The following is a 13,426-nucleotide window of genomic DNA, read 5'->3' as shown; positions in this document are numbered from 1 at the left end:
TTGAAGTGGAGAGTGATAAGGAAATGTTTCAGGAGCCACGATGCACGTATTTTATCACGTATGATTAGGAAAAACAACTTCACTGTTCCATTAGGTCATTTATCAACAATGTACCAACAATCATGTGAAGACACAAACAGGAGCCCAAAACCCTCCCCCCATAACTGTATGCTTATTGTCACCAATCTTCACACACCCACCAGACTAATATAGCATCAAATGAGAGCTTCCAGGGCTTGTTGACCTTGGAGACCTCATATAAAAGGTACAACACATTAGGCAGGCACAGGTCATTGAATCATTTACTTGACAGGGTATGTAATAATCATTAGACATACTTAAAATCATTTACTAATTATGCATGGTATATATCATATTGTATGTTGATAATGTCCATATGAAATATTTTATACATTGTTTTATGTTTGCAGTCGCTGATTTTGTTTATCGCATCAATCTGTCAAAATGATGGACATGTCAGAATTCGGGGAGGCAGCTCCCTTCCTGAGGAAGAGTGATAAAGAGTTAATGATACGGCAGACTGTGGCTTTTGATGGCAAGTACAACATTTTATTAATGATTAGACTATTTTGGACCTATAGCAAAGAGTGTTTGTTTTCATCAGTCCATTCTAAGAGTTTTAACTTTTTTTTTTTTTCTAATGGCTTGGTTGGAATGGAAAAAATGCAATTGCTGCTTTACTTTTTGATTTATTTTTTTCATGTCACACAAATACTTAGTTAACATTATTCTATGGGTTGGTACAATTACGGCAATAAAATATATTTACTTTTTTATGTTTTATTACTTTTCGGGTACGTTCACATCAGCGTTCGAAATCCGGCAGGCTCTTTCGGCAGAGGAACAGCCTGCTGGAGATCACTGCATCCAGGATAGCTTGAAACTGCTGCAGCACCCCATAGACTAAAATGTCTTTTAGGACACTTTCACATGCTCAGTATTTGATTAGTATTTTTCATCAGTATTTGTAAGGCAAAACCAGAAGTGGGTCAAAAACACAGAAGAGGGACAAATCTTTCCATTATACTTTTTCTCTGTAGGTTCCATTCCTGGTTTTGGCTTACAAATATTGATGCAAAATACTGACCTTGTGAAAGTGGCCTTACCATATTCCTTGCATTTTTCACCTATAACTGGAGATATCTCAGGAGCCCAGTTACAGGGTGGGGGTTGGGAACAGTGATGGCCAGTTCGCATTGTTCGCCCGCGAACATATGCGGGCTGCCCTCTTTTTTCACAAGTCCGGCGAGGCACAGGTAAGCCCTTACCTGTGCCTGTGCACGAGCTGGTCTGAAAACAAGTGCGGTCAGCGGGAGCAGGCAGTTCCGAGAACAGCCACCGAGGGCCTTCATTGGGCTGTTCTCGGAACTGCCTGCTCCTGGTGACCGCATTTGTTTTCAGACCGGCTCGAGGCACAGGCACAGGTAAGGGCTTGTGCCTCGCTGGACTTGTGAAAAAAGATGGCAGCCCGCGTATGTTCGCGGGCGAACAATGCGAACTGGCCATCACTGGTTAGGAACTCTGTTCTGAGACATTCATCACAGTCAGGGCTGTTAGTCTCAAGAGCTCTGTCAAATGGTGATAATGGAATCACTGGCATTGTCACCAATGACTCTACCGCTTCTTCTATTGAGCAGACTGCATTTGTTAAAGGAAATGAAACACTTACTGCACGTTTTTTCCTAATTAAAAGCAAATATATAAGTAAAAGCAAACACCATGCAAGAGCACTCTGCAAACACAGAATTAAGTAACACTATATCCACTATATAAATGAATAAGAGGTACTATAAATCTATTTTGATCAATATAATTTGTGCCCACGGCAAGGTGACCTCTTGGACTCTATTCTATATGACCCTTCCTTGTGCCAGCTGGCCTCAAATGATTTCAGGGAGAGCAGGCTCCATTATTCATACCCCTGGCAAATTTTGACTTAGTTACTTTTATTCAACCAGCAAGTAATTTTTTGACGGAAAAAGACATAGGTGTCTCCCAAAAGATAATAAGACGATGCATAAGAGGCATTATTGTGGGAAAAAAAACATTTCTCAGCTTTTATTTACATTTGAGCCAAAAATACAAGATGTTCCGCACTGTGGAAAATCTCAGAGGACGTGGTCGGAAGCCAAAGTGACACCTGTGCTGGCCAGGAGGATAGTTAGAGAGGTGAAAAAGAATCCAAGGATCACCACCAAGGCCATCCTGGTGAATCTGGTCTCTGCTAGGTGCAAGTCTTCTTTATGCCAGTTTTCTGGCTTAAAAGAAAGACCTGTCTGCAGCAGCTTGCTATGCCGTTCTTGATATGGCCTGCACCGCCAGAGGAGGCATTTAATTTACGATGAGGCACAGACTTTGTCATAAATTAAATGCCTCTTACGGCAGTCTGTGCGCTCGTAGCTGGGGTAGATTTCAGTCATCAGTTTCTAATGTAAATGATGATAAATGAGTTGGGGCTGACAGCCGCACCACAAAAGATGGGAGATGTCCTATACATTGAAGTCAATGGGTCCGCAAGGTTGGCGAACCGCAAAATACTTAGGGTAGTGTCAAACTGGGAATGTCCCTAAGTGCTTGTGTACTCGCTTTTACATTTTACAATTCTTTCTTTTCTAAATATGATTCCTTAATTTTCCCGCCCCTCATACAGTTGACAGGAAAATGCCTGTTGACATGTGTATTTACAGCCGACAAATGGTAATTTTACGCCGGTCTTAATAAATGACCCCCTATGTCACTATCTAACAATATATTACCTTTAACTTAACAGTCTAAGAAGCAGAAATGGTAAAAAATAAATAAAGCAAAACTGTTTTTGTCTTCTCCTTTGGGAGTGCGGTTGTATCAGACAACAGGGCGCCCGACCTATACAAATCTTCTATTCTACTTCAACATGAAACTGAGGTGCGCCGAAGGAAATCCTCGTTAATGAATGCTGTAAAGGGCTGGAGAAACCAGTATAGCTTGCAGACATAAGTTGCATCACATGCTAAAAAGATAAATGTAATGTAAAACACTAAAACTGCGGCTGCAATATGATGGGCATTTTTATTGTAACAGGAAAAAAGAAATGCTGGATCCCTGATGAGAAGGAAGCCTATCTGGAAGCTGAGATCAAGGAGACAGCTGGAGGAAAAGTCACTGTTGAACTGGCTGATGGAAAGGTAAAATATACCATGTAGTATTTAGTATATGAAATAGTACGAGATCTAGAAACTGAATGAACACACACATAGAATTTGACTAATTTCCTCTTCTTATAAGCATACAGTATTTATCACGTCCTGAAATGATTTTAACACCTACTTTATATTTTATAAAAATAATTTCTGTGCATTAGGTATGCCGAAATACCAGGTGCCAAGTAATCCTGGCCTGATATGTCATATAAGGCATAAATGCCAGTAACATGAAAAGCATGGTTCCTCAAACAAAGCTATGGTACTTGCAAGCAATTCACCACTATGTTGTGAATGACAAGCAGGGCACGGTGTCTTCGACCGTTTGTCCTGACAGCGCCATAAAATAATAAATCTGATTCCTGGCATCATCCTAATAAAGAGGACCTGTCGCCACAAAATGCAATAGAGCAGGAGGAGCTGAGCAGACTGTTATATAGTTTTTAGAAAGGATTCCTTAAAACTTGTCATTCACACTTTTAAATCCCTGCTTTTTCAGACTTCACTTTGGGGAGGTGTTGTCAGTGATTGATAGCTTTCTCTGTGTAAGAGCTTATTCAGCGACCATATCCGTTTTTGTGGAATGGAATGGCCAGCCCTATGATAGAAATGCCTATACTTGTCAGCATCTTTTGCGGCCCTATTGAAATGAATGGGTCCACATCTGTTCTGCAATTTTGCGGAATGAATTATACGGTCGTGTGAATGGGCCCTAAGTGTGTAAAGTGTATCTGTCAGTCACTGATAATGTCCTCTCTGTACAGGGAACTCAGAAATGGCAGAAAGTTTTACTGAATCTTTTTCCAAAAACTATATATGAATTTGCTCAGCTCCTCCTGCTCTATAACAATGGAAAAATGTGTGTATGTTTTTTTAACTTGGAGTTTTTTTTGTTTGTTTTTATCAAACTTTAATTCTTTACTTTACACTTATTAGTCCCAGAAAGGGACTTTGACATGCAATCCTCCAATCACTTAGATAATACACTGTACTACATATGTAATACTGTGTATTATGCTGTCAGTAGGATACTGACTGGCAACCTATTCGGCTGTGCCTAATAGGAATACACTGAAAACAGACCTGGAGGCCTTCATTAGGCCCCCGGCTGCTGTGTACAGACATCAGCACCCCTACAATCTCTCCACCTAGATGTTGCAGTTGCCATCTAAGGCCGGGATCAGTGATTCTGCCAATCCAAGACATTAGAGAAGGAGCCCAGCTGTCATGAGAGAGACTTAGACTAGCCTTCTGTAAAAAGACGGTGATCTAGCCTAAAGGTCCCTTTACACAGGAGGATATACAAGCAGATTGTCGGGAAGGAGGCGTTCCTTCCTGACAATGTGCTGATCGCTAGGGGAGGAGACCGCTGTATGTAAATCTCCAGCTCCTCCATAGTATGGGGAGGAGTGATCGCTAATGCCATTGCTCTTCCCCATACTGTCTCGTTGTTTCCCAGCAGCAGATCATATTTATACAGCACAATCTGCCACCGGAATGCTGCGTATCTGCTGCAGAAACAATCCAATTACCCGATGAAAGCTCGTTCATTGGGTAATCCGCCATGCATTTACACCTCCAGATCATCGCTAATGAGCGTTACTATGATCTCGATGATCTGTCCCTTAGTGCCTTCCGTAAAAAGGCGTATTGTTGGTCACTAAAGGGTTAAATGCCCTTTTAGATGGGCAAGTACCTAGCCAATTATCTGGATCTGGAGAAAAGGTGATCTCCTCTGTGTGGGGATGATGAATGATCGATACTGTAATTGCTTGTCCCCATACAGATTTGCAGTCAAATGACGATTTTAGGTGACATATGTAAAATGTGATTACCTGATGAATAAATTTTGCTTCTTAATTAGGTGATTGGCAACACCTTTACATGGGGCAATTATCGGGAACAAGCATTTGCAGGAACATGATTTCCCAATAATTGCCCCATATAAAAAGGCCATGACATTTTATAGTCTGGAACTTTTGAGCATACACCTGTTTAATTACAGCATCACTAGACTTCTTCTATATATGTGGAATGCATTTATTTTCTGTATTTTATCTGTATATGCTATATACATGCAGTATATGTTATTTTGTACATTAGAAACTTAAGCTATTTAAACTCTTGGTTATTGGTTTATGTTTCTTTAGTCGGTTGTTGTAAAGGAAGAAGATGTTCAGCAGATGAATCCTCCAAAATTTGACATGATTGAAGACATGGCCATGTTGACACATCTGAATGAAGCTTCAGTGCTATCTAACCTGCGTAAACGCTATGCTAACTGGATGATCTATGTAAGATGGCCCATTCTTTATGTATTATTCTTAATTATATAATTACCGTATACTTCATTTTAAAGTTTGCATTTCAAATTTGTTGTACTCTAGTAAGGGCTCATGCGCACAAACGTATTTTTGTCCGTGTCCATTCCGTTTTTTTTTTTTTTGTGGCCCCTATGCGGAACCATTCATTTCAATGGGGCTGCAAAAAAACTGAAATGACTCCGTGTGCATTCCATATCCATGTGTCCACAAGTCCATTCTGCAAAAATATAGGACAGTGGATCTGCAAAAAATCGAATGTAACACGGACGTCACACTTTTTTTGCGGATCCGTGTTATGAGGACCGCAAAATACATACAGTCGTGTGCATGAGCCCTAACTAATGCCCCTCCTTATATATCCATGCATCTACTATTCTGACACTCACCACAAATACCTAATTTTTCTTTCTTTCTCTTTCATTTCTTTTTTATTTCCTCAGACATCAATCATGTTCTTGAAAGTTTTACTTAGAATTATGTCCATCAAAAAAGTTCAAAATATAAAAATTTGATAGTGTGAAATTCTTCTTTAAATTTATTGATTTGATGTATTAATTCAATGTGTTTTTTTCTAAATTTTAGACTTATTCAGGCCTTTTTTGTGTGACTGTGAATCCATACAAATGGCTTCCAGTCTATAAGCCTGAAGTGGTTTCTGCCTATAAGGGCAAAAGACGTTCTGAAGCCCCTCCTCATATCTTTAACATTGCTGATAATGCTTACAATGACATGTTGCGCAGTAAGTATCATTTTATCTTACTACAGTACTTTCTACACGGTGGCCCACGAAAAAGTAGCCCGCCTCCAGCGATAGTAAGACAAGATGAAAGAGCAAGTGTTTTGTTTTTTATTACCCACAAGTCACAAAAGATGCTGAAAGTGTTCCCCGTTCATGTCTCTGCATCTTTGGGCAGGTCAGATTATGTTGGCTGATACTGCTTGTGATGCTTCGGATAGTGTTTGGGATGTTTTCCTTCAGTTCATCCAGGGGAGTTGCATTGTTAGTGGACACTTTCTGGTTTAAATTTCCCCACAGATAGAAATCTCATGTGGACAAGTCTAGGGAACGCGGCCATAACCCCTTGCTCACAGTTCGCTCCACTGTAAACAGTTCATGAACCCGCACCAGTGAGTTCCGTGAGGTGCGGCTTGTTGCCTCATCTTGTTGGAAAAAGCAGGACATTTTTCTTCTGCAGCATCACAAGCAGTATCAGCCGTCATAATCCGACATGGCCAAAGATGCAGAGACATGAACGGGGACCACTTTCAGCATCTTTTGTGACTTGTGGGTAGTTAAAAAAAAACTAAAAACCACTTGCTCATTCATTTGTCATACTATCGCTAGAGGCGGGCTACTTTTTTGTGGGCCACCGTGTAGATAATTTATAAGTCATGTCTTACATTTTGAGATATTTAGACTGGTGGACACCATGTTTTTTCATCTTGTTAAAAGGTTTTATTTGTTAAGTAAATTTACCAATAAAGCAGGATTCATCAGAAATAATGCAGGAACCTTTTTCTATCCTATTTAAAGGGGTTATCCCATGAATAATGCAAAACATGAAAATAAGACATCATCTAGTACATGGCACCTCATTCTAACAAAGCTAGAACCAGCCCTGTACTTCACATGGATCCAGAGATCTCCACATTCATTGTTCCAATTGCTCTGCTAGTTTTATATCAAGCTTTCAGCTTAGGGAGCGTGTCCTTTCACACAGTATAGGATGCTAAAACATGGTGCGAATGAGGCTCCACTCATTTTCTTAGGCTATGCTCACATTTTCATTGGAGGCTCTTTCCGGAGCCTCCATCGCAATTCCCCATTATAAGTCAAGGGGGGTCTGTCAGGTGCCAGTAGTGTACATCGTACAATAGATCTATCACTCCGTCATGGTTTCTGTTAAAAAGTGAAACTACAATGCAGATTTGAGGTTTATTTTATCTTTTAACCCCTTCCCGACCATAGCTGCACTAGCGTAGTGGGTGCCATAGCCGCAGAGTGCCTGCTGTTTCATATAGCAGACACCTACGGCTCATGTCAGCGACCAGTCACAGACATTTAATGGTCACGGTCATTTAACACTTCAGATGCCGTGGTCAATCCTGACCACGGCATCTGAGAATGTGCAAACCTGGAAGCGCATGCTTCCGGGTATGCTCCGGCTCCCCCATGGGGCAGTTGGAGGAGCCAGAGCTTGTACATATTGTGAATAAGTTGCAATGTAAAGATTAAGTGATAGAAAAGTCAGTCATCATACTGCGTGTACTGTACCTATTCAAGTATATAATTAAATATAATTTATCTAATTCTATACAACTTTCTTTGTTAGATCGGGAAAACCAGTCAATGTTGATCACGTAAGTAAAATGCATGCCTTACAGAATATTTCTACAAAGGAATAAAGCAGCATTATTTTTATCTCAAATAAATTCTATCTATGTCTGTCTATCTATCTATCTCAAATCTATCTCTCTTAAATTATAGACATATAAATGTACAAATACCACAGCTACTACAGAAAATGTATATTGTCATTTTGCCTACTGTGCATGTATGTATGCTTTTGTTCTTATTACTTCATTTATTCTGATCTGTATTTTAGAGGAGAATCTGGTGCTGGCAAGACTGTTAATACGAAACGTGTCATTCAGTACTTTGCCACAGTAGCTGCAATTGGTGACGCTAGTGGTAAAAAGAATGTAAGTCTTGGTCTAGTGTGATCTCACTTAGTTCATTATTATTATTTCATTTAAAGCGTCATAAACGAGTACAATAAACATGAACTAAATGTGTGACAGACTGGTACAGATGGAGAGAGGAGCGTGTCTGCATGGGGAAAGCTGGCAGCAGGTCTTGGTAGGTTTTGGTAATTTTGCCTGTAGAAATGAGGATGAACCAATTAATATTATCCATGTTACAGGCCTTTCTATGTAGTTTTATAGCTTTAATTCTAAAAACAAGTGTGCTTGTATGACAGACATATAGTCAACAAGGATTGATTTGATGAGAATTAAATAAGAACTTTGCTTTTTCATTACAGCAACCAGCAACCAAGACTGGGGTAGGTAGAAACACTTGACTTCAAAACATGATGATGTATTTCTATTAATTGTGCATGTGCTGAATGTGCAGAGCATACTGTATATATATATATATATATATATATATATAGTACAGACCAAAAGTTTGGACACACCTTCTCATTCAAAGAGTTTTCTTTATTTTCATGACTATGAAAATTGTAGATTCACACTGAAGGCATCAAAACTATGAATTAACACATGTGGAATTATATACATAACAAACAAGTGTGAAACAACTGAAAATATGTCATATTCTAGGTTCTTCAAAGTAGCCACCTTTTGCTTTGATTACTGCTTTGCACACTCTTGGCATTCTCTTAATGAGCTTCAAGAGGTAGTCCCCTGAAATGGTTTTCACTTCACAGGTGTGCCCTGTCAGGTTTAATAAGTGGGATTTCTTGCCTTATAAATGGGGTTGGGACCATCAGTTGCGTTGAAGAGAAGTCAGGTGGATACACAGCTGATAGTCCTACTGAATAGACTGTTAGAATTTGTATTATGGCAAGAAAAAAGCAGCTAAGTAAAGAAAAACGAGTGGCCATCATTACTTTAAGAAATGAAGGTCAGTCAGTCAGCCGAAAAATTGGGAAAACTTTGAAAGTAAGGGCTATTTGACCATGAAGGAGAGTGATGGGGTGCTGCGCCAGATGACCTGGCCTCCACAGTCACCGGACCTGAACCCAATCGAGATGGTTTGGGGTGAGCTGGACCGCAGAGTGAAGGCAAAAGGGCCAACAAGTGCTAAGCATCTCTGGGAACTCCTTCAAGACTGTTGGAAGACCATTTCAGGGGACTACCTCTTGAAGCTCATCAAGAGAATGCCAAGAGTGTGCAAAGCAGTAATCAAAGCAAAAGGTGGCTACTTTGAAGAACCTAGAATATGACATATTTTCAGTTGTTTCACACTTGTTTGTTATGTATATAATTCCACATGTGTTAATTCATAGTTTTGATGCCTTCGTAGTCATGAAAATAAAGAAAACTCTTTGAATGAGAAGGTGTGTCCAAACTTTTGGTCTGTACTGTATATATACACATACACACACAATGGCACTTGGGGTGGGATGTACAAGTCAACAGCTTGAGGTTGATGTGCTGGAGGCAGGAAAAATGGGCAAGCATAAGGACCTGAGCAACTTTGACATCTGCCAAATGCAATGGCTAGACTGATTCAGAGCATCTCCACAATGGCAGGTCTTCTGGAGTGTTTCTGAGATGCAGTGGTTAGTACCTACCAAAAGTGGCCCAAGAAGAACAAACAGTGAACTGACAAACAGAGGCATGGGCATCCCATGCTTATTGATGCAGATGGGGAGCAAAGGGTAACCCATCCAATCCAATCCCAAATAAGATCTACTGTAGCACAAGTTGCTGAAAAGACTAATGTTGGCTATGATAGAAAGGTCTGAGCACACGGCACATCTCAGCTTGGACTGGACCATGGAGCAATGGAAGAAGCTGGCCTGGTCTTATTTTACATCATGTGGACGGCCAGGTGTGCATGCATTGCTCAGATGGGGAAGAGATGGCACCAGATGCACTATGAGAAGAAGGCAAGCTAGCGGAGGCAGTGATGCTTTGAGTGAAGATCTTTTGGGAAACCTTGGGTCCTGACATCCATATGGATTATATATTAACACATACCACCTAAAACAGATAAGTGACTACTATGCAGAAATAGAAGAAGTCATACAAATGTTTTTCATGACATAACAATCTGCCAGACTGACTATTTTCTGTGAAATAAATGTTTACATGACTGCCCAATAACTGAATAGCTCAAACTTCATTTGCACTTAGTTTGCAATAAATTCATTTGACATTTCTAGCATTTGTCTAGTCAAGCTTATTTTATAGAACGAAATAGGTGTCCATGTATTCAACCTCACCCCCTTGTTCTCACAATGTGAATCATTACAGCACCTCCAAGTCTATGTTTTACTTGCCAGTGGTACACATAAATCACATAAATGTATAGTATTTCAAATGCAGTGTATTTTCATCTTGTAGGGAACCCTGGAAGATCAAATCATCCAGGCAAACCCTGCCCTGGAAGCCTTTGGAAATGCCAAAACTCTGAGAAATGACAACTCTTCTCGTTTTGTAAGTTCACTCATTTTGCTGGGTCCTTTCCAGTAAATTCTCAAATTTGTACTTTAAACCTGTTTCCAATTCATCATGGGCTATTGGCTTACTGCTATTTTATATCGTTGCTATTTCTAGTTGCCATCTACCCTAGATGTAGGAATCATGTTAAAAGTGAAGGATTTCTGGTTTGAATCATGTATTTTTTTATTGTGAAGTGGTGCAGCATAGCAATCAAATCCAGAGTACTGAGGCTGCCCCATTCAAGAGCTTTCTCCACATAGAACTGAGGTTGTCAGCCTCCTCTATATACCAGAACAGAAAAAGTGACTAGTCTTGGATAGGTACCGTGCTCACCTGATGAAGATGTACACAGGCACAACTTTATTGGAGATGTGTGAGACAGAATACGACCAGTAATGGGCAAACTGCCTGTAATCTGAGTCCTGAAATGTGTAACAGGCAAGTGCCCCTATAGACCAACATAGACAAAGCAGAAAGGGGAGCCAAGGCTGCCTTTAGGAATTTCTGGGACCCATACCACCAAAGAGTCTAAAAGCCATAACTTGGGAATATCTATCTAAACTGCTTGCACTTACAGCAACGGTCAAATTAAATTACATTGTGGGTAATAAGTAGGGATGAGTGAATTAACTTCAGGTGTTTCATCTAAAGTCGATTCGCTCATTCCTAGTAAAAAGCAATAGGGGATTTGAAAAGAAACAGGAGAAAGAAACATACAGTAAATTTCCATTTCAACTATTTTTTCAGGGTAAATTCATCCGTATCCATTTTGGTACTACCGGCAAGTTGTCTTCTGCTGATATTGAGATTTGTAAGTTTACAATGTATTCAGAATCAGTCTGTGCTCCATGATACCTTTGTATTAGGGCTCATGCACACGACCGTTGTTTTTATGACTATAGTTTTTTATTGGATTTTTAAAATAGACAAATACAAAACAATGTATCCAGTTAACATTAAATCAGAACATCACAAAATGATGGGTATTCCAAAGTCAAGTGGCAAGTATGCATCCAAGCACAACAGATCTTACGTTTTGGCAAATGAGTAATACATCAGATTGTTGTAACATATGTTTGAAATGTATGCACACAGAAGTAATGCTCTGACTAAGTCGAGTCAAATTGGAAGGTACATAATACATCAACCAAATATAAAGGAAAAGAGATAGAAAAGAAAACAGAACAAAATTAAACTAAACACTCTCAGCAATAATAAAAGATGCCAAAAGTTATTATTGTCTAGGTATAACTGTGTAAGTAGAGGACAGCCAGATCCACCAGGAGGATTCAAATCGGGGGTAGATGTGGTTCATATAAGCTATCATCTTTTCATATGCACATGAGGTATTTACCAAGTCTATTACTTCTTTCAATTGAGGAATAGTTGGGGACTTCCAATATCTCATTATAACCAATTTTGTAGACAACAGGATATGGGCTATAACGTATCATGACCTGATTGGAAAATTTACTATATTATGAAATAATAGGGCCAGTTCTGGGGAGGGAATTATATAGTTTCCTGTGATGGAGAAGAGGAGTATGAAACTTTCTTTCCATGTAGTTTGATTCATGGGGCATGACCAGAGGATATGAAGGAGGGATCCCCTGCCACCACATCCCCAGTCAACTCAAATTGGAAGTGCCCAGGTATATGTGACTTTAGTCTGTCAGGTGTGAGATACCATCTAAGCATTGTTTTAATAGCAGCTTCATAGTGAGAAACAGAAGTGAATGTAGTAGATATGAAAGAGAGTGAAGATGACCAATTTGAGTCTGGAAAAACTTTACCTATCTCTTTTTCCTATGAAATAAATGGTGTGGATTTTACAAACTTTCGTTTGGAGTCAATAATAGAATAAATAGGCCTCAAGTCATTCGATGAAGGGCTTTCAGTGTTCCAGAGATCAAGGATCTCTTTACATGCCGATACCTTGAAAGGGTCTTTATTTTGGATGAGATGTCTTATTCTAAAATACATGTAGAAGTCTTTATGAGAAATTAGATATTCTTCATGTAGGAAGGAGAACTGTTTGAAATGGGAGTCTTCAAAGAGGAATGTTACAGAGGTAAGGCCATTAGATACCCATTTTGTTAAATCCATACCAGGGATAAAGTAAGTCAGTATCTCCAATGAAGCTAATGATTAAAGGGAGAATTGAGTTTTGGGAGCTTTTGAGTGAAAAATCCTCCATAATGAAGTTGAGGTAGAAAGGAAACTTGGTAGGGATCCCAGGGGGAGTGATGGGTCTAGAGCATGCATCCTCAAACTGCGGCCCTCCAGCTGTTGCAAAACTACAACTCCCAGCATGCCCGAACAGCCTACAGGTATCAGCCTACAGCAGGGCATTGTTGGCGTTGTAGTTTTACAACAGCTGGAGGGCCGCAGTTTGAGGATGCCTGGTCTAGCGCATCTATGAGTAGCACCTTTAAATTGTGGCTAGGAGAGACAGTCTTCTCTATGTGTATCCAATGATGTTGTACATCTCCTCTCCACCATTCTCTCAGGAAACTCATGTGGGTAGCAAGGTAGTAATCGTATACTGTATGTTGGGAAGACCTAGTCCTCTAGCTTTCCTATATTTGTTCAACAGTTTGTAAGCTATGCAAGGTCGTCTGGGAGTCCATATAAATGTATTAAGTATTCTATTGATACGAGCGAAAAAATATTTCCCAAAATATTTCCTGTTTTCTATATTGGGCC

General features: G+C 39.8%; 1 protein-coding gene across 2 annotated transcripts in view; it reads left to right on the top strand.

The window, feature by feature from the left end:
• Positions 1-274: 274 nt before the first annotated feature.
• The window catches only part of MYH15 (myosin heavy chain 15), a 60,959-nt gene continuing 47,807 nt past the window's right edge, over positions 275-13,426 (top strand). The window contains exons 1-10 of one of the 2 annotated variants that reach the window (XM_040424911.1): positions 275-314; positions 432-556; positions 3,082-3,185; positions 5,351-5,494; positions 6,107-6,263; positions 7,858-7,885; positions 8,131-8,227; positions 8,569-8,589; positions 10,622-10,714; positions 11,468-11,531. In XM_040424911.1, coding sequence (XP_040280845.1) covers positions 466-556; positions 3,082-3,185; positions 5,351-5,494; positions 6,107-6,263; positions 7,858-7,885; positions 8,131-8,227; positions 8,569-8,589; positions 10,622-10,714; positions 11,468-11,531 — 799 coding nt within the window. In that variant the 5' untranslated portion in view covers positions 275-314; positions 432-465. Of the gene's footprint in view, positions 315-431; positions 557-3,080; positions 3,186-5,350; positions 5,495-6,106; positions 6,264-7,857; positions 7,886-8,130; positions 8,228-8,568; positions 8,590-10,621; positions 10,715-11,467; positions 11,532-13,426 lie in introns of those variants that run through there. The other variant, XM_040424912.1, reaches the window with a different exon arrangement.

This window comes from Bufo bufo, chromosome 3 (genome assembly GCF_905171765.1).
Source record: "Bufo bufo chromosome 3, aBufBuf1.1, whole genome shotgun sequence".
In the NCBI taxonomy this organism is placed as follows: Eukaryota; Metazoa; Chordata; class Amphibia; order Anura; family Bufonidae; genus Bufo; species Bufo bufo.
Note: the sequence above shows the minus strand (reverse complement) of the source record. Positions and strands in the feature narration are given on the sequence as shown.